This window comes from Molossus molossus, unplaced genomic scaffold, assembly GCF_014108415.1.
Source record: "Molossus molossus isolate mMolMol1 unplaced genomic scaffold, mMolMol1.p scaffold_m16_p_22, whole genome shotgun sequence".
Taxonomy (NCBI): Eukaryota; Metazoa; Chordata; class Mammalia; order Chiroptera; family Molossidae; genus Molossus; species Molossus molossus.
This window is the reverse complement of record NW_023425358.1, coordinates 33,471,336-33,492,427: the sequence shown is the minus strand read 5'-3', so window position 1 is coordinate 33,492,427 and position 21,092 is coordinate 33,471,336. Positions and strand designations below refer to the sequence as shown.

The following is a 21,092-nucleotide window of genomic DNA, read 5'->3' as shown; positions in this document are numbered from 1 at the left end:
AATGATCCCATTCCCTCTGCCTGGGATGTCTGGCTTCTTTATCTTATACACTCATCCTTCCTAACTCAGGTCAAATGTTCCCACCTTAGTGGCCCTTTCCCCTAGTCACAGGAAATCACCTTGCTTTCTATGTGTGTGTTTTTTGTTTTTTTTCATACTTTATTTATACTTTTCACATTGTACTTAGGCACACAGTGTCAGGATTGACCCATCTGTCTTCTACACTACGCTGTGAACTAACTACTCAAGGACAACAGCTGCGTTGGTCTATATACCATTACCTAGCACTGTCCTGGCACAGAACTGGGTTCAGTAATTAGTTGGATGGATAACTGGATGGGGGTGGATGGATGATTGATTGATGACTGGTTGAGTGATTGGATGGATGGATGTTGGATGATCAGTTGGATGAGTAGATGAATGGATGATTAGTTGGAAAATTAATGCTCTGTTAAACAGATGACTGGTTGGATGGATAGATGGATGATTGGATGAGTAGATACATGGATGGTTGGTTAGGTGATTGGATGGAGGTCACAAAAAGGACTTCCAGCCTGGGTAATTCCTTAGTGGGTACTGGCAGCCCCTGCCCAAGTTGGGATCCACACAGTGATTTAATTAGAAGATGTGGGTAAAACTCTGCCTCCCTCCCTTGTCCTATCATTTTCTATACCCATCTCAAATATAGGAGATATATTAGGGTTTCACACTCCTCCAAGCCTGCATTGGAGGTGATATCTTAACATGATGACCTTTGTCCTCTTTTACCAGAAGTATTTATGCCCTAACTTGTCTGCTTTGGTTTCTGAACCCTTGGAACATACAGTAGAATCTGATTCATCATTGCCATCTCTTTTATCTAATATCTAGGACACCAAAGATGATGGATGGGTGGGCGGATGGATGGATTGGTGGATGGGTGGATAAGAGTCCAACATCTCTGGTTGCATCTACCTACAGTAAAGAGAAAGAATTCCGTATTTGTGTTTGGGGAAGTTGGTGACTATATTAGAAATCAGAACCATGGCTCATCCTGATTTTCCATACCTAACCTGGAATCTCAAATGTCACTTCACCCACAAATCTTTACAGGAGATAATATATATAAAGTGCTTAGTATAGTTTATAAATATTAGTATGTGTGTATGTATATAATAGGAACTCAGAAATGTTAGCTATGAGTTCTTGTTTTCTGGAAGCAACTTCTGTATAAGATTTCACTTGAAGAAAGGTTCTAGGGATTTCAAAAATAAAATCTGGCCCTGGCCAGTTTGGCTCAGCGGTTGGAGCGTCAGCCTGAGGACCAGAGAGTCCCGGGTTTGATTCCCGCTAGGGGCGTGCACCAAAAATAAATATCAGAAAGGATTAACAGGAGCACAAAGGAGATTCCAAGCTTGGAGGGGAGGGTCCAGGAAGCCTTCCTGGAAGAAGAGGACATTTAAGCCAAGACAAAAGAATGACTAAGATCAACTACAAAGATGGAATGAGATTATCTGCATTGAGAGACAAAGTCTGTGGAGCCATGGAGGTGGGAGACCTTGGGACATTTGGATTTCTATGAGGAATTCAGCCTGGTTGGGAAGGAAACGAGGAAAGGAGAGAATGGGAGGGGCCAGCAGGGACCCAGTGATGCCTAAATCAGAAGTGTGGAAGCTGTCCCAGGGCATTGGAGAGACATAAGTGGGCTTTGAGCAGTGGAGGGACATAATGAGGAAGAGTTTGTTTCCCTCCATGAATCCCTTCAAACCATGAAACTCCTGAGGTCCTTGCTTCCGTAACCCTGATCCCTAACAATTTCTGCATTCTTTTTAGAAGGCCTCTTCTCAGAGTTGTTATTAGGGAGATGTGCCCGAGTATGCGGGTGTCTTCAGAGCTGAGAAGAGTGCGGGCGTATGCTGGGGAAACTGACATGCATATGCACAAATCAGTTTGTGTCTTATGTGTGCCTCCCCTATAAGAGCACAGCTCAAAACTGCACATAATTGACACTTTGGGATTGTGTGTTAAACCTCTTCCCCATCCCTCCTTGTTGAGGAAACAGTGGAACTAAGACTGTTGAACTTGAGTTCCCATAGATACGCAGTGGTTTTCCTTCCCCACACAAGACACACCCTCCCCTCTGAGGAAGTCCAACCTCTTCATCAGCTGTGTGGCTTGGGCAGGTAACCTAAGTTGTCTGTTCCTATTTCCTTATCTTTGCAGTAGGGGAATTCGATTCCATTAGTGTTTGCTAAAGTGTGGGGCACGCACCCACTGATGGGACACAAGGTGATTATTAGCAATAAGGAGACCTGGCTTTAGAAAGGATTGACTCACGTCAGGAGGAGCACTTGGTTATCTCGCCTGTGCCCTTCCATTCCGTCTCATTCTAACAGCACAGTCTCCGCACTACACTACCTCTAACACCTCTCCGGCACCTGCTAACCAGCCTTCTTTCATAACAACGACAGGCACCAATGCTTCGCTTTCATTGTACTTTTAACAGCTACAATCTGTTTGTGGCATAGGATTCTCTAGTCATAAAATACGTTTTCTTTTCAAATGCACTTAGTTAGGCTTTAAAAAGAGGGGTTTGTTATATAAAGGCCAAGAACAGGTAAAATGTATCTTTGATGCTAGGGTAAGAATAATGGTACCTTTAAGTAGTACTCAGTAGAACTGGGCACGAGGGAGCCTTCTGAGTTGCTAGGAGTGTGAACATTCTATATCTTAATCTGGGCATTGGTTACAAGGATGTGAAAACTCTATCTTAAAATTGAACTTAAAGCTGTGCATGTCTCAAATCAAAAAGAAATAGTCGATTTGAAGATATTAATATTAAGTAAATAGAAATTCGTGTGGAATATTAACATGGCAAAATGCATGCAGAGGGGTATGTGTGGTTGAAGTTTGGACAGGGATGGACTGGACAACTCAAAGGTTCTTTCTGGCTCAGACGTTTTGAGACTCTGAGTGCCTTGAAGGTCTAAGTCCCAGGTTCTGACAGTGGCAGACCCTAGTGAGCTGGGGGCATTCCCCGGGCACGGGGTGCTCACAGTGGGCTAGCAGCATGGCTGTCAAACTGCTCCTGGTCCTAGGTGCAGCTCAATCCCAGCTTCCTTTCTCTCTGCACATTGGCCCGAGCCTCAGCTGCATCTATCATCTGCTTCAAGCTCATTAAAATTATTTCTTTTTAGTTGCAAATGGGCTGTTTATGATGATCATTATTTGAATGGTCTGCGCCGGGCTCCGGGCTGTCTGTCTGCTGCTGATGGCCGGTTAATCAGATGAGTCTCCACCCGCCTGGGCCTGGCCCAAAGTCTGGGGCTGTGTTAATCATGGCTCCCTGGGGCTGGGGGCTGGGGGCCGGGGTGGGAGAAGATCCTGAATTCTGCTTGATCATCAAAGGAGAGGCTAGCTGTGCATGTGCACAGTGGTTCAGACACTCATTTCTAAAATCCACTTCAGGCCAGTTCTGGTTGACGTGGATGAGCATTTTTTCTGTTCCTTCAGAATACAGTGTTGTGAGCTTTTTTATTTTAAATGTATTTATTTTAAAGACTCGTCAATTCTGGCACTGGCCCACTTGCCTTTGTTGGTGTTCAGATATCCTATCTTTTAGGGTGGAGAGAGTGGTGTTTAATGCCTTTGCTTGATACAGTAACACTTGGCAATATTCTGTCAGTCTTAACAATTTTATTTTTATTTTTTGGTGAGATTTTTACCGACCTGTGAAATCTAAAACTGTTAGAATCATTAGTCTAGTGGAGTGTTTTCTGAGCTCTCAGTTTATCTAAATGTAAGATTAATATCAACCAACATTTATTGAACACTTGGTACTGTGCTTGACGCTTTTCACATTTATTGCATTCAAAATGAACTCCCTGCACATCCCCCAGCTAATGGGGAAGTGGAGTAGAAGCCCTGTGCAGAGAGGCCGTTGCAAGTTTGCCTTTACAATCCACCAAGGAGATAATTCACACCTGAGTTATTAGAATGGACTAATTTATTTGTCCTGCTTGAATCACCTAACAGATACAATGTGTTTGTTACCTGAGATAATGTATACAAGGATCTTACCATGCTATCTACATGTAAGCACCCAATAAATGGTAGTTATTATTATTGTTGTTGTTACTAGTGAGCATACCTCAGAAATATAGCAAGAATTTAGGGTTGAAGAATGAGCATATTGCCCTGGCCGGTTTGGCTCAGTGGTTGGAGCATTGGCCTGCGGACCAGAGAATCCTGGGTTTGGTTCCCGCTAGGGCCACATACCAAAAAATAAGAAAAAAGAATGAGCATATTTAGGCCAAGTTGAGAAAAACATGGACATCAGTCATACTGTCTGCTCCTCTAGGGCTAAACGGGAATGACACCAAGATCTGGGCTTATGTAGGGCCAGGGCTGGGGCCCTGCTGATATTCCCCAGCCTGACCTTACCTCTGCTCTGAAATGTGGACACAGCAGACAGATGCACGCCCCCCAGCAGCCTAGGAGGTGTGGGTGGAGGGAGCCAGTGTAGTCTCATCAGGCAGTTGGATTTATCTTGCTCTGAGATTTTCTTTCAGAGCCTGGGTTGGATGTTTTAAATGAGGAGTCCAAGTCCAGCCCCCCCACCAGGAACAGTGGTTGCTGTGGTGCAGGGTGGGGCAGTGTCCCAGAGATAAGAACATAGTGTCAGATACATGATAATACAAAACCGAGTCATGTCAACTCAAGCCCCAGTTCTAATTGCCTTCCAGCGATGTAAAAATCACATCTTTGGCCCTGGCCAGTTTGGCTCAGCGGTTAGAGCATCGGCCTGCGGTCCCTAGAGACCCGGGTTCGTTCCTGCTAAGGGCACGTACCTCGGTTGCAGTTTGTCCCCGGCCCTGGTTGGGTCGTGCTGGTGACAGCCACTCGATGTGTCCCTTTCACATCAATGTTTCTCTCTCTCTCCCTCCCACTCTATCTGAACAAAAAAGGGAAACATGTCCTCGGGTGAGGATAAAAAAATTTAAAAATTAAAAAATCACATCTTTGTCTTCAGGAGAGACAAGAAAAACTAAGAACACCTGTGAGCACTCTGCCACAACTCAATTGACCATGACACTTCAGTTTCTTCTCTCCTGCCAAGTGAGGTTCTGTCCACCTGGCTCTACCACCTGGTTGGTGTTTGTCTACATTTTATTAGTCCTATTGCTGCAAATACATCTCTCCCTAATCATTTGATGTTTGGGTTGTGGTCGATTGTAGTTTCTTTATTGGAAACTGATCATTTTTGTTGTTGTTGTTAATCCTCAAACCAGGTACGTGCCCTTGACCAGAAATCAAACCTGTGACCCTTTGGTCCTTGTGCTGACACTGCTGAACCAAACCAGCCAGGGCAGAAACTTATTTTTTAATCCTCACCCGAGGATATTTTTACATTTATTTTCAGACAGAGTGGGGGGGGGGCATCGATGTGAGAGACACATTGATGTAAGAGACACATCGATTGGTTGCTACCTGCATGACCCCAACCAGGGCTGAGGACAAACTGCAACCGAGGTACATGCCCTTGGGCAGAATCGAACCCAGGACTCTTTGCTCCTCAGGCCAACGCTCTAACTGTTGAGCCAAACCAGCCAGGGCAAAGAAACTGATTATTCTTAAATGATGATAAACCAAAACTCTTCGTTTTGTTTTGATTTTTTTTTTCTGTCACCTTGACAGACTGTTAGAAATGGTTTCTGTTTCTCTCTTCCATGACACCTTGTTCCTCTCCTAGCTCAAAATTCCATGGGGGCATTTTTACCCTAAGTCCCTGTACCTTTAACTTTCTGTACCCACTACTATGGCACAGATTTGATTTCAGCACCTCGGAGAGCACTGCAGGTCAGATTCCCATGTCACTCTATTTTAATCACTACCTTTATGCCTCCACCTTTTCCCTCTAATCTCACGATTCTCCAAAGAGGGTAGACATTTCTCCAAAAATAGAAATTCCCTCCCTGATTTCTCCTAAAGGCTCCATGGGCAGAAACACTTATTTTGGATTTGGGGTAGGCTTTCTTGCTTCTCTGATGGGTATGAGGTTTATGGTGCTATGGTGAACTGTTATTGAGCAGATTTACCGACTCTCAGACATGATATAAGACAATTACCATGCATTTTGTCTCTTAGAGAGAAAAGGATTTGCAGCGGGTTAATAGTACTTTTATTTCATTATCTAATGGTAAAAGTGTTTCATTGTGTGTGCAAGATGAATGCGTATTAGCAATGACAAATGGGGTCTTTCAACACGGTGCCGGGCCTCATCATACATATGTTAGATTAAAGAGTTCACCCTAGAAATACACTCTCGCATCTGCGTGTGTGTTTTTAATAAATCTGATTGCAGAAATTTATTGCATCACCGGATTTAGGAAATTATAGGGCTTGATTGCTGCAGATATAATCGGGTGATAAATACAGAAGTGCTCCTCGAGTTATGGTCCAGAAAAAAAACCCATCTTGGGATGGTGCAAGAAAGCAGCAGACCACATAAACAGAGTGTTTCTTGAATTATGCAAATGAAATCCATGACAACTCATGGTGAATTGTACTCCCTTGTGAAACTGCCACCGTTAAAGTGAAGAAAGCTACAAGAGGGGTGATCAAATATACACGTACAACCAGCAGACATTGTCTGTGACATTTGTGAGGTGGAGCGTCGGCCACTCCATCCTTCACTCTCTTTTTTCCCCTCGATGGTATGTCCTGTAAAAACCTGTTCTGGCGCCTTCATTGCACCTAAGCAAGGCTCCTTCTAATCCATTTCTTCTGAATCCAGGAGTCTTCAATGAAATATTTCTTACACTTGAAGTGAACCTTAAATGATTTACTGCAGGATACACAAAAGGTCAGCTTGCTTCTTATTGGCACCTTCATTTTTCTAAAATCTACTGAAATTAAAAAGCCATCTATATTTTAAAAGGCGTATTTATGAACCCTTAAGTGTAAGTAAGTCATAATTGGAACAGTTCCCACCTCTGATATATGAAAGCTGTCGACAGCACTTTCTTAAGCTATAATATGCCCATACAATATGCCGCACTTTACTATTTTGACACGGTTTGGAGATGTTTTCTACAGTTACTGACAAGCTTATGTCATCACTCGTTTGGAAATTTAAGAGGTGGGGCAGGGGGGTGGGGAAGAGATGAAAAAAACAACTCCACCCAACTTTATAGGAGATTATTGATCTGGCCCGACTTCCAACCAGCAAAAAAAGCCATCCTGGATTTTTTTCGGTTGATTCCCAAGTTTCGTAAATTATTCATTTGTGCCAGGAGTCAATATCCTGTCTTTTCTCAGCTTCGTAAGTTAAGAAAACTTGTTCGTAATGCTGTTTTGTGTGATGATTAAAAAGGAAAAGGAGGAAAAAAAATCTTTTTCTTTTCTCTCTCTCTCTCTCTCTTTTTATTGTTCCAGAAGGAGCTTAATTCCGTCGCTTCTGAGCTGTCTGCACGGCAGGAGGAGAGTGAACATTCTCATAAACATTTAATTGAACTCCGCCGGGAATTTAAGAAAAATGTACCTGAGGTACAGTATATTTGCTGTTATAGAATTAACTCAGTAGGAATGCAGATTTTTCTCTGTTCAAACTATATTTTGAAAACTGTAGACATAAGTGACTAACAAGAAAAAAGCTAATTAGCCCCAAAGAAAAATTACAGCCCCCAACCTTTCAGGGTTTCTTGGTGTAGTGGTGCTCAGCAGTGCTGTCTGAAGCAAGGGCAGGATGCTCTCCACTGAAGTCGTTGTTTCTTAGGGCTTATGAAACACCCATTTTCCCCCACATTCATATCCAAGTCAAATGCTTGGCCTTGGTGACAAAAGCAATCTGTCTCGGGTTCTTGATTTTATTTTGCTTTTTCATTGGTGTTGAGAGATGACAGCTACAGCCACCCCCTCTGGTCCTTCCTCCATCTCTGAAACTGCCTCCCACCCTCCATATACATGCCTCATTCTTCCCTCCACCCCCTTCTTTACAGCTCCAGCCACCAGCTCTGTCTTTCTCAGCTGCCATGAGGGTGGTCCAGATAATGACCAGCTCCAGGCACAATGATAAAAGCCCACCCTCCACCCCCAAGAGAAGAGACTTGAAAGGACTTGTTTCTGTTCTTTACAGGGACAAATGTGTGAATTCCTTTCCCTCTTCTCTCAGGTCCCCTGTTGCTTCTCAATTTTTTTAACATGATAAAGTGAACATAAATAGGAAAAGTAAAGCCTTCTGACTCCACATAATGTTGGCAGTTGTGTGGCACCTCAGAAACAAAGACCCCTGGCCACCCCAAAGCCTACTGTCAGCAGAGGTTACTTGAGTTGTCTGTCCATACCTACTCAGGTAGCCTGTTGGAGGAGGATGGAGCAGGATCCAGCATTCTGGAGGTATCCGACCTGGAGATGTTGATTCCACCCTGCCTGTTGGAATCTTCCAGGCGTTCTGTTGCCATTTTGCTGCTGGAAAGATGGAGGAGAGGCAGGCCTATCCAGGAATCAGGCCACATGGGCAAGGGGGACAGTCCCTTAGCTGTGAAATCCTCCTCACACAAGTCAGGACTATCTTTGGTTCTTCAAGGCAACAGAGGGAAGTAGGCTCTAGCTAGAACTTGATCACGGAGCAAGTCTGGAAGGAATCAGGTTTGAGAGCCGAGGAGAAGTGCGCTCAGAGACGGGCAGGAATTTCAGATTTGTTTCCCATGTCGTGGCTTCGGAAAGGCCAGATCAGATCCTTGGTTTGCCTCCAGGAGCTAAGAATGGTAATACTCAGCAACTTGCCCTTCTCTCCAAGACCAAAGAATAGCTTGGTCTTTAAACTGATTTTTCAGCCCAGAACAAGTCCCAGAAGCTTTGCCTCTGACTCCCCAGTCTCCGGGAAGCAGAGATGAAAGACCCCGGATCCTCACAGCCTTCCATCTCATTCCCCCTCCCCAGGCCCAGGTGAGGAAGGACATCCAGGCCGGGTTTTAAGCCTCGAGTTCAGCTTACATAATTTTAATACTGCATAATTATGCAATTATGTAATTAGGAGGAGTAAGTTTCCATTCCTATTATAGTCGTGCCTTTGAAATTTTTCATTTTTGGAACTAGTCGCTCCTGGTGGGGAAAGTCATGCCAAGGCTTTATTTAAATAAGAACATCATCTGGGTGGTGCCCAGCTCCCGCCCTGCTGGTGCCTTTGCTCATCTTCCCCAGGGGTTAAGCAGACAGGGCATTGGCCCAAAGTCCGGCTAGCCCCCTCCTCATGGAGCCTCAGACTTGAATCCCCTGAACTCCCTTGAGTGTGGGGTTGTGAGAAGAGACTCCGGGGAATCTGTTGACCTGCATCAGATGCCATCCATGCCACCCATTCCTGAAGGTCCTTGACAAGCAAGCCAGCCTGCTCAGGGCCTCAGTCTCCCTTTCTGTAAATTCAGGGAACTGGAGGGTTGGTTCCTGAGTCACTTTGGGCACTGACATTTCCTGAACTGAAAATTTGCTGCCCAGATGTTTTATTTGGTCTATAAAGTCTTAAGTGTTATAGTAAGTTGACAATGTTTAGTATCTCAGATTTTAACCAAAAACCTGATTTCCAGCGTCTTTGAGACTACTAGGTAGACCTGGCCACATGGAGGCTCCATGCCCACATGGCAGTCACCACACAGAGCTGAGCAGCTGTCACCCCCGTTAGACTTGTGTCCCTTCCCGAGGTTTGCCATGGGACCTCCCAGCTGCCTTCCTTCTGTCCACTTCCCCCGGCCTCTGACGGCCGTGACTTTTGACCTACATTTACTTTTCCATTGCTCAGCCCATGTACCTGTGGTTTCTTGTGATCAAATCTACTAGGTTCACATGCACTCCCTAAGTCCCTTCTGAAGGTCTCTGACATACATCTGAATCTCAACAGCTCTGAGCAGCCCTAGGGGACACGTCAGTCAGTGAGGAGGGGCACCCAGGGCCCAGAAGTGGGATTTTTTTCCAGGGCAGAAGCAACATAACCTTATTCTTTATCTGAATATAGGTATTCTTCTGCCCATCTCTGTCTTTCCTGCTTCTCTCTGCTGCCCCTTCCTTCCCCGTGCTCTCCAGCACCCCCAGCTCCTCCTTCCATGGGAGCTTCTTGTGGGCCATGGCTGACCGCAGTCGAGTGAGGCACCAGTGGGTCTCAGAGGAAACTGAAGCATTTAGGGTTGGGATCTTGGGGTGTTGAGTTCTAAAAGCCTCTCTCTTGCATGCTGGGGGAACTCATGGGAATCCACCAGAAACTGGGAACCTCAAGATCACCTATGCAAAGCAAGGGAGTAAGGTCCAGAAATAGGAGGCTCCCGTCTGAAGACAGTCCAGTGTCATAGAGGATTTCAGGACAGACCTTTACAGGGCTCTTCCTCTGAGATGGACACTGTGAGGGGTGACCCAGCCAAGTTGCCAGAAACTGCACATTCTGGTGAGGCAGGAGAGACTAACGGTGATGTTGCTATAATGCTGGTGAGAAGCAGCGGTGGCGACCTGAAGGAGTCGGCCCCTGAGCAACACCTGAAGGGTGGAAGGTTTTCATGAAGGGACTTTGGTGACGTGACCCTGGGTGTGGAGAACTGGGGTCACCTCTCCAGTCCCCACTCCAAAGAGTATTCCATCGTGGACCACCAGCGGCGTGGGCACTGAAACCCATTTGGGAAATGCTGCCTCCTTTCCCTCCTCCAGAAATTCCCAGTGTGTGTAATATTAAAGGCTCCAAAAAGTCCTGCAATGAAGAAACTTGATGTTGGACTTGATGTGTCTGTCCCCTTGTGTGTGTGTGTCTGTGTGTAGGTGTATATATGAGGAACCCTTACAAAATTCCATTGAGCACAGGTCCACAGGACACATGGGAAATGCTGACCTGGGGAACAACAGTGAGCTGCAGTCAGGGGCCATGGATGACCCACCCGGAACCGTGGTGAACTCTTCACTGATCTCTTTTTCAGGAAATCAGAGAGATGGTGGCACCTGTATTAAAAAGCTTCCAAGCTGAGGTAAGACCCAAGGCCCATGGCACATCCCAAACCCAGTTCTCTCTCCTGTCCCGCCTGGAGTTGCCAGAGGAGGCCAGCAGCCTCTGGAAGTTTTGGAAGAAACTTTTCTACCCCATTCCCTCTAGATCAGCCAGTGGTGGTGTGATAAGAGTGGGTTCTCTGTTGTGTTTGATGGGATTCCAACGTCTAATCCCAAGAAACCCCCCTCTTCCTAGACATTGCCTCGCCTTATACCGGCTCTGCTACATATGATATCTGTAACCTTGAACAAACCTCCTCACCTTCCAGGCTAGCTTCTCATTTTAGGAGGTGTGTACTCAGTAACCTTTGCTCTCCCCTGGCATTCTGCTCTGCTTTTGATTCTCTAAGGTAGCCTTGTAGATAAGTCCGCTTACCAGCCTGTCCTGAAATCCTCTCTACCAGCCCACCCACCGAGTATGAAGTCAGCATTGTTCACATTCTTTCCTGCCCACCCATTGGGCTCTCTTGCCTTTGGCAGCAGCTGAACTGTCCTCAGTCGGTTTCTCTTGCCTTCCTGGAGCCCTGGGATGGGGCTGGACCTCCCCTGTTTCTCTTTCTGGATTGACTTTGTGGCCAGGATTCTGAGAATGTCCCTTTATCTGGCTGATGCAGGAGGTAGGCTAAGGAAAGAATGGAATAACACTAGGCAGGGGAGCGGAAGGGGAGGCCATTTCTCACATGCTCCATCTTCACGGGGCTCTTCTCGGTCTTCCCGTACACTCAAGCAGGACCTCGGAAGGATTGTCTCTTCTCAGAGCTTGCCAACAGAGATGCATTTTAAGTCTGTCATCCGCCAAGCGCCACATTACTTTAAATCTGTCTCTCTGGAACTGCATAAGCTCATAAGGCAATATTAAAGTAAACAATAACTGGATTTACACAAATGTCGCTGATTTCCATATTTTTCATCCCTTCATTTTATTACTGAGTTGACTGATGTGCTTATTTATTTATAGGGCCATTCAGTATTGATTCATTTGGTTGTGAGGTGCCTGAGCTGGAAGGGGTGGGGTGGGAGTGGGGGGACAGAAAGAAGACTAATAATGTTGGGAATGTGTTGTCATAGCTTTGTGTTTTTTTTAAAAAGCAGTCCCCATCTGCCAACTCCTGGTCCCATGAGGGGTATTCAGCACACAAGCCCTCTCAGGCAGCTGATCCCTGTGCTCAGCCCAAAGAGAGACATTGAGATTTTTGTATAGAGCCTCACCTTTCAGCTGTTCCATCGCTTGGGTTGGTGTGGTGGAGCTTCTCTTGGTCGCTTAGAGCCTCAATCTCCCTGTCTGTGAAACGGGAATAACAATACTGTAGTTTTCTTTTCATGTTGTTTTGAGAATGAACTGAGACACTGTGCAGGGAAAAGATTTAATATAGTGCCTGGCACATAGAGAGCTGCTAGGAAGTGAAGAGCACAGACTCCAGAGTCAGTCGGGAATCCTGCCCCTGCCAGTTACTAGCTGTCTGACCTTAGGCAATTTGCTTGACCTCTCTGTGCTTCTGTTTCAAACTCTGTAAAATTAGATAATAATTATACCTACTTCATAGGGTTGTGATTGAGGATGGACAAAGTTAATAGCCATGGAGTGTTTTGAACATTGCCTTGAGTATTAGAAGTCTTGATTGTTTTATTATTCCTATTATCCATGACCTCCAATATAGGTTTATTTAGCCTTTACTATACCAGGGCTGGAATCTGCCTCTTTCTTAGGTGCTCAAGGCTTTTTATCCAAAAGAAGGAGCCTTTCTGTCCCTGTAGGAAATAGGCATGACTTATGTTATCTTTTCAATAGGCGAAAGAGTTAAATATTAGGTTTGGTTGATGATCCAAAGATCCAAATGCAGGATGGTGGGAAGCACATGCAAATAGGACTTCGATAGGTCTGGCTTTAGTCTCAGCCCTGCTGCTCACACTGGCTGTGTGGCCTGGGGGAAGTTTCTTAACCTCTCAGGGCTACAGCTTTCCTTCTTTGTCAAACGTGGCTGACAGTAAGGATTTAAAAACCAAGTAGAGGCAGTTGACATGTTGACAGTGTCTGGCACACAGTTGGTACTCAGTAAGTATTGTGGGAGAGAAAGTCTTGGGACCAAAAGGAGAGACAAAGCTGAATTCTCATTTCCAAACTCATTCAGCATGTTGAATAGACACTGTTGTAATAGCTGGGGATCTTCAAAGAAATTCATTAATTTTCTTAAGATGGCTTTCACTGTCCCTTTAATGTACCAAAAAGACTACATTTGTCTGGAGTTTTATTCCCGAAGCCCCTGCTTTCCTCGTGATCTATTGACTAATCCATTGCAGCAGCCAGGTTCCTCCCCAGGCCTCAGGGGAGACACACCGCCAAAGAAAGGTGTTAATAAAAAGCATCTTCTTCATCCAGAACAAACTACACATGCACACAGGTCGTTCATAATCCAAATTTGATTTTCATTTTAATTTTTTTAATGAGGGTTCATCTTTCATGTGCTTCCCTCTCGTGATCCACCAGTCTCTGGGCTCCGAGCGGAGGATTCCCAAGTGGACATTAATCACCTCCCAGGAATATTCCCCGAGGCAAACACCTTCCCTAGTCACATAAACTAGCCCATAAAACGCCAGGGCTGAATATTATACCGTCATTCCTTCTTCCCCAGTGCTGGCCTCTTATTGAAATACAACACGTTCAAGTTCATCCCTTAATTTCATTCTACCGGCTGTGGTGTATACAAAATCTGGGCATCCTTTTTATCTTTTCATAGTATATAAGTGAGTAGGGGGGTCTTTTTTTTCTTTTCTTTCTCTCTCTCTCTCCTTTTTTTTTAGTCTGTGTGTGTGTGTGTGTGTGTGTGTGTGTGTGAGTGAGTGTGTGTGTGTATGCACGCGCGCATGCTGGTGGGAGGGAGGCGGAGAGGAAGTGAATTTGCCCTGCTGTGAATCAAGGAAGCTTTTCCTCTCCGCCTTGATTGCTTAAAGGCCAGCCTTGATTCCCCTGCTCGGGGAAACAAAGACAGCCAGAGAAGGTGGCTTAATGGAGACAGCTTGAAATGGCCAAAGTTTGAATATCCTTGCTCACAGAGAAAAGAGCAAGACGAAAGCCCCGCTAATTACAAAAGTTGCTTTATGAAAGATAATTCAAAGCAATAATTTAGCAAACATAATCAAGTCGCACAGATGGGGTTGTTGATGGATGGATTGCAACATGCAATTAGCAGTTCTCGCAGTTACATATCATTAACCCTCCAAGCACAAAAATTATTTTCTCATTATTAGTTGAAAAGGTAAAATTAAGCTGACTAGACAGTAAAGGAACAAACTACAATTAATTACCTTCATTTATTACAGTCATTATTTTAAACTTATTTTTACTTGGAGAGAGAGATGAAAACATCTAAATTAAAAGTTTTGTTATGCTAAACCAGAGGTGAAACTTTTCTACGGAGTGTGTGCAGTGGCCCAGCCAGGAAGACGGCAGGGCCGCGGCTAGATGTTGTTTCTCTGCTTTCTTCTTCTTGCATCATGAAAGCAATATGGCCCGCGTGATAGCAAACTCTTTGGGTGAGTTGGAACAGACATTCACCTGGGTCCGATTAAAACACAGCAGTGTGGGGACCAAGGGGGCTGACGGCCTCTGACGCCCAGGGGAGGAGAGAGCACTGAGACTCAGTTGTCCACTGTTGTCAGTTCACAAGCAGTCAGGTTTGGCACTGAAGGCGGGCCTGCCTTGGTTAGAGAAGTCTCCTGGGGTGGCTTACCGCATGCCTACGAGGTGCTGCACCCTTTCTCATGATGACCGCATGTGTTCTTCATAGTATTTCTATCGGGGAGTTCTCTTTTCATGCCCTGTTTACAGAGGAGGAAACTGAGGCTCAGAGAGGAGAGGACTGATATCTGTCTAGTGCCCAAGTCTGTATCTGAGTCAGGGAGAGAATGGAGAAGGCATGGAATGCAGGCCCAGGAAGGCGGTGTAGGATGGAGAAACCCCTTGGCAGAAACCCAAGGCCAGCGAGTCCCTCTGCTCTCTGGCCCCTGCCCACCTCTCCCCCAGCCAACACACTGCCCAGTCATCCACACCTTGGCGTGTTCGCACTTGCTGTTCCCGCTGCCTGAGTTCCATGTGTTTTTGCCTGATTAACTCCTCCCAGATCCTCAGGGAGTTCGGAAGCCCTCCCTGACCACCCCCAAAGCCTGGGTCAGGCTTGGAGCCCCCAGCCGGTGGCACTCGGCCTTAGTCATCTGTATGCGTCTGTCTTAAGGTGAGAGGCACCAGATCTTTAAGTGCACTCTGGCTCAGACTCCGAAAGAGGTGGAAGCCATGGGAGACTTTAGAGCAGAGGTGGGACCCATTCTCACTCAGATTTTAACAGAATCCCTCTGGCTATTAATTAGATGTAATGTGGCGGGGGCGGGGGGCTGTGTGACTTTTCAAAGATGACTAAGAAGAGGAGACTATACCCCTCATACCTCCCACTTGAACCTCCACATCCCCATCCGAGCCTCTGCCCACTGCCCACATCCAGTACCCAGAGTCTGGAGTCATCAGAGTCATCAACTATCTTCTCCCCACCATCTTGCCAGCTCCAGACGCTGAGGACTCCCTGCTTTGCCCTCCCAGGCAGTTGTGGGTGGGAGAGGGGGTCCTAACCCAGGACAGACAAGATCCCCAAGGGGTCAGTTCACGTTTGTACAATTGAGCTTCCCGAGAAGGGCATGGAGGGCATCTTCACAGCCCAGATTACCTGCGAAGGGCATGTCCCTCCCTGCCCAGGCCCTGAGTGTCCCACCCAGCCATGCATTCCGTGTCCTGATTTGGTCTCTGCGTCCCCTCCTGTTCTGCATCTGCCCACAGGACTCCTGCCCTCTTTCTTTTGAGCTGTAATTTAATTACAGTGCCTTTTTTCCCTTTTAACATTATTTGCTCTTTGATGTCATAATTCTCTCGCTCCCCAAACTACCCTTTCTCTGTTACTCCCAACACCGGCATAACCATTCCTTGGTAAGTCGGGTCCCCTCAGGGCCACAATAGACTGTTAGACATGTGCAGTCCTGACAGCCTACTAGTCCAGGGAGAAGTAGCCTTGCTGACCAGCGGGACCCCCCCAGGAAGATGAGCAGTGGGGGCAAATGTGGGATCTGCAGCCAGATTGGCACAAGCTTGCATCCTATCTCACCCACTTCCCAGCTGTGTGACCCTGGGCAAGTCACCTAACTTCTCTGGGTCTCAGTTTCCTTGGCTCCCCCCACCCTTTGGGGGGGTAATTGACATGCAACATTATATTAGTTTCAGGTGTACAAAATAATGATTCAAATTCAATGTTTATATATATTTCAAAATGATCACCACAATTAGTCTAGTTAACATCCTTGTCAACTTCTAAACGGAGATGTTAATAGTACCCAACTCATAGGGTCAATGTGAGAGTAAAATGAATCGATAGTGAAAACCCCAGGAACAGCCCTGGCCGGTTTGGCTCAGCGGTTAGAGCATCAGCCTGTGGTCCAGAGAGACCCAGGTTCGGTTCCCGCTAAGGGCAGTTTGTCCCCGGCCCTGGTTGGGTCATGCGGGTGGCAGCCACTCGATGTGTCCCTTTCACGTCGATGTTTCTCTCTCTCTCTCTCTCTCTCTCTCTCTCTTCCTCTCTCTCTCTCCTGCTCTATCTGAACAAAAGAAAAAGAAAACCCCAGGAACAGAGCCTGGCATGTAGTGAGCACTCCTTGAACCTCAGACAGCACTTCCAGCAGACTAGCTGAGACTTGCCTCATCACTTTGATTCTGCCCCAGAGCCTCATGAGGAGGCTTCTGCTCTCATCCATTTCTCAGGTGAGGTAACTGAGGCTCAGCACTCTGCACTTGGTGGTGAGTACTAACCTACATCACGAGCCAGCCAGATGTATGGAGCATTTAGCCATGCCTCTTATGCATCCACCACTGCTTCTCAACAACACGACGAAGGAGGTGCTACTGGTATCTTCTTTTACAGGTGAAACACCAAGACTTAGAGAGGTAACGCCTAAGCTCACACAGCTCTTCAGCAGAGGAGATGGTAGAGAACCCCAGCTGGGAAGGTTGAATGGAGCCCCTTGAGGGACCTGGGGGCGCAGGGAGAGCTGAGGACATAGATTCTAGATTGAGGGCCTAAATCGAACACTTGCAGGTGGTTAGGGCTGCGGGGAGGACCTCATTGCTCAGCCAGACCCGTGCCTTTCAGTTGTGTCTTTAGGCAGAATCTTCCGGGGAAGCCCAATACATACAGGGAACTGGGATTCAAACTCGGGTCTGTGCACCCAGCCCAGGACTTGGCACAGCGTACGTGTTCCGTTAACAGGGTTTCGTTTGCAATTTAAGTCATATACAATGTAATGGACTTCTGTTCCTCCTTACTGCCTCCAGCTAACCCGTGTGCACACACACTCCCTACACCTCCTCTTTGATGACTTAATAATGTTCATGGCGCAAGGCTCCTTGGCTCCCATAACTGTCTTGCCCCTCTGGCTTTACCTTGCCCAGCTTAAGGTAAAATTTAAATGAGCTGAACATCCTTCTGAATTTAATATTAAGAACCCACCAAAGCATCATTGAACCTGTCATGCCATATTACAACCAAATTAAGAATCAGCAGCAGTCCTCTTTCATTCGGTATCATATGCCTTATAAAGTAAATTATTAATGCTTTTCCCCCAGTTAAGCAGTTATTTGCAGTTGTTCCGGGTATTTCTCATTAGAAATAACATCATCTAAAGAACGATATTGATTGATTTTTTAAATCTTGGAATCATGGACGTGAAGCACATATTTATATGACATTCCCTTTAACTAGAATTCTCATGCTTTATTTTTATATTATTGATCTTTTTGACACGAATTGCTTTTTGGCCTTGTGCGAACGTTGTAAGCTTTCTGCCTGCAGAGGAATGGGCCAAGCTGGGAAGAGTGATCGTTCCAACGGCGTGGCAGTAACATTCCCGCACATTTAACAACAATTAGTCTAGGCTGACGCCATGGTTGGCTTTCGTGTATGAAAATTTACAAGCCTTTTAATGGACTGCATTATGGAAGGCCATGCGGGGCCAGTCTGTGGGGAGATGAGGCCGCAGGGAGCGCATCCATCTCATGCCACTGTTGACCAAGCATCTCTCAGCACTCGTGTCTACTGGGGTGGGGGTGGGGGAGTGGGCAAAAGCAAAAGCTAGTGCAGCAGCCACGCCTGTGTCTTGGGACACGTGGGCATTCACACAGTCACTTATGCATTCATTAATTCATAGATGTTTATTGAGCACCTATTCTGTATGTGCCGGGCATGGTGCCAGGTGCTGGGGCTAAGATGATAAATATTATTATTTATGCATGTGTTGGAGAAATAGTTGAGCACCTACTGTGTGCCAAGAACTGTGCTAAGCATTAAAGGTAAGAGAGTGAACACAGTTATTCATTGGGCACCTGTGACAGAGTAGAAATGACATAATAAGCCTTGAGTCTCACAGACGCAGGTTCACATCTCGGCTCTGTCCTTTGCCAGGGTTTTCAGGGAAGCCCAGTTTCCCTGGATGTAAACTGGGGATGGTAACAGTCCCTACTTCCTTGGAAGGATTCACACAGGTAAAGAGCTTGATGTTGTGTAACCTCCCAGGAATGGGACTGTAGGATCATGATTATTCAGCGTTGGCATCCCTTCCCTTCCAGCCAGCTCCCCTAGGACACACATGCACGCCCCTGCTTCCCTTCACAGGAAAAGTGTGCTGACGCCTGCTTTAGGTGTACAGGGAGTGGGAGCTCGAGTTAGTCCTTCATTCGTTTACTAGCAAATATTTACACCTGTGTGCCAGACACTGTTCTAGGCACATGAGCAAATAAGACAAAGTCCATTCCCTCCCTGAGCTGACCTTCTGGGGGAAGACAGATGGAACTCAGGCACTCACACAGCTAGTAAATGTATAGTTACTATCCATAGCAGGGGCTGTGACAGGGAGCCCATGGGGCTATGAGAGCATCTTGGGTGTCGGGGAGGGCTTCCAGGAGGAAATGACCTGTGAGCTGAAGCAAGAGTAGGAACGTGGTTGCCACAGGAAGGGTGGAATTGCATGCCAGGTCACTGCCTGCCAGTGCCCTGAGGCAGAAGGGAAGGTGGGAATTGCAAGGGCTGAAAGCCAAGGAGAGGTGGCCAGAATCTTCAGGTCCTTGCCTGTGCCTGGCTTCTAGCCCCCTACCCCACTGTGAACCACCCTGCCAAGCACAGAATCACCTTGAGCCAGGCTCGCCCCACCCTCAGAGACCACCTCCTAAATTCCCTCCACCCTCCTTCTTCCTGGCCCCAGAGCCCGCACTGCAGCAGACAGTGGTCTCTTATTTATTTCTTCCCTGAGATTTATAAACTCCAGCCCTGTAATAAAATTACTCCCAGCACAAGCATAGAATAATCACAAAATATATAAAACTAGATATTAGTGGGGACCAGAAAATATTAAGATCAGCCAGATCCTACGTCCCAGAACTAAGCAGAGGCCCTGGGGCCAGGGTACAGGTATGAGTTTTCATATCTTGAACCACACTCAAGACTGGTTATGTGACATCTGGGGTGTTGTGGAAAATTCTAGAGAATTTTGAGATAGATATGATTGTGTTCCTCTTATAAGAAGGAAACAGACTCAGTGCGTTTGAGACATCAAGATCACGTAGCTAAGAAGTAGAAGAGCTGGGGTTCGAACCTGTGTGTGTCCACAGTAGTTGTAGTAGCCCATTCCTGCAGCAACAACACCAAGGACAACTAGAGTTTATTCCTCACTCATCACAGCCTAGTACGGTTGATGAGGGAGGGGGGACTGCTCCATGCAGTCATTCAGCGATCCAGGCTTCTCCCACCTCTGACTCTGCTCTTCACTGTGTCCCAAATTCTTCATTCAGTTAGTATGTGAGGAAAGAGAAGATATGGCGGTTATCATGGGAGATTCTCAAAGGCTAGACCTAGACATTGCCACAGCATTTCTGCCCTCATTCCCTTGGCCAGAACTCAGCTATGAGGCCATGTCCAATTTCAAGAGAAGCTGGGAATGTAGCCTAATGTTATGTGCCCCTAAATGGATAATAATCAGGGTTATATGAGCACATAACCCTGTTTGCTGCACTGTGGACTCCCTGGTGGATAGAGCACCTACCTCATTAGCTATTAGGGATGGAACTGGAACACAGACCCTTTCACACAGCACGATTGGTGCACTTTGGACAGGTGAACAGGAGATAAAATGCAAGGGACCTGCCAAGTCCAGGGAGCAACAAAGCAAGAGCAAGGAAGGATTTTTAATAATTTGGCAGGTGTTATAAAGCTCCTACTGTGTCCCTGCTCTGTGCTAGACTGGCTAAGAGAAGAAATAAGCTCTGTTTAACAAGGTGGCCAAGCCACCCACTGGAAGCCCACACCCACTGCCCACTAAGAAAAAAAGCAAATGTGAAATAGGAACAAAATGTCCTGGGTATACCAAGGTCAGGGAAGACTTCCTGGAGGAGGTGAAGTTCCAGGTCAGATAGGAAGACTTGGGCAAAATGGAACATGGAGAGTGAGGTGTGGTGGTAAGAGCATAGGCCCTGGTGTCTGGCAGACCTGGGTTTGAGCTCCAGTTTGATCAACAGCTGGGTGATCTTGGGCATGTCTCACTTCCCCTCTTTCTGAGTCTCAGTTTTCTCATCAGTAAAATGATACTACTATAAAGGTTTTTCGTGAGGATTAAACGAGATGGTCATGTGTATGGAGTGCTCAGCCCATAGAAAGCTTAGCACATAGAAATAATATAGCACATAGAAAGCGTAAAATGAAGAATAATTATTTTTCAATGGCTGTTTTGTGAGTGATGCCACTAAACCTATCTGGAGCTACGATATATGGGGATTTGGGGAGGGGACAAGGCCAGGAAACACACTTGGGCAGGACAGAGGACCCCTGAATGCCAACTTAAGTCTGCACTTTGTCTTGTGGACAGAGGAGGTGCCACAAGTCTTTATATATGAGGACAGCATGACCAGAAGCTTGTCCTATAGAGCCCTCTGGAGCTGTAAGGTGTGGAAAGGGGGTTGACCCAGGAGCTGGGATTTGGAGCACTTGAGATATACGCAGCAGTCATGGTGCTCTGGC

General features: G+C 46.3%; 1 protein-coding gene across 4 annotated transcripts in view; it reads left to right on the top strand.

Annotated features, from left to right (window-relative positions):
- Window positions 1-21,092, top strand: part of CUX2 (cut like homeobox 2) — a 219,455-nt gene that overhangs the window by 131,460 nt on the left and 66,903 nt on the right. For 3 of the 4 annotated variants that reach the window (XM_036277020.1, XM_036277021.1, XM_036277019.1), the window contains exons 2-3: window positions 7,417-7,527; window positions 10,932-10,979. The exons of the other annotated variant lie outside the window; for it this stretch is intronic. In XM_036277020.1, the coding sequence (XP_036132913.1) occupies window positions 7,417-7,527; window positions 10,932-10,979 (159 nt within the window). The remainder of the gene's footprint in view (window positions 1-7,416; window positions 7,528-10,931; window positions 10,980-21,092) is intronic. 4 annotated transcript variants of the gene reach the window in all.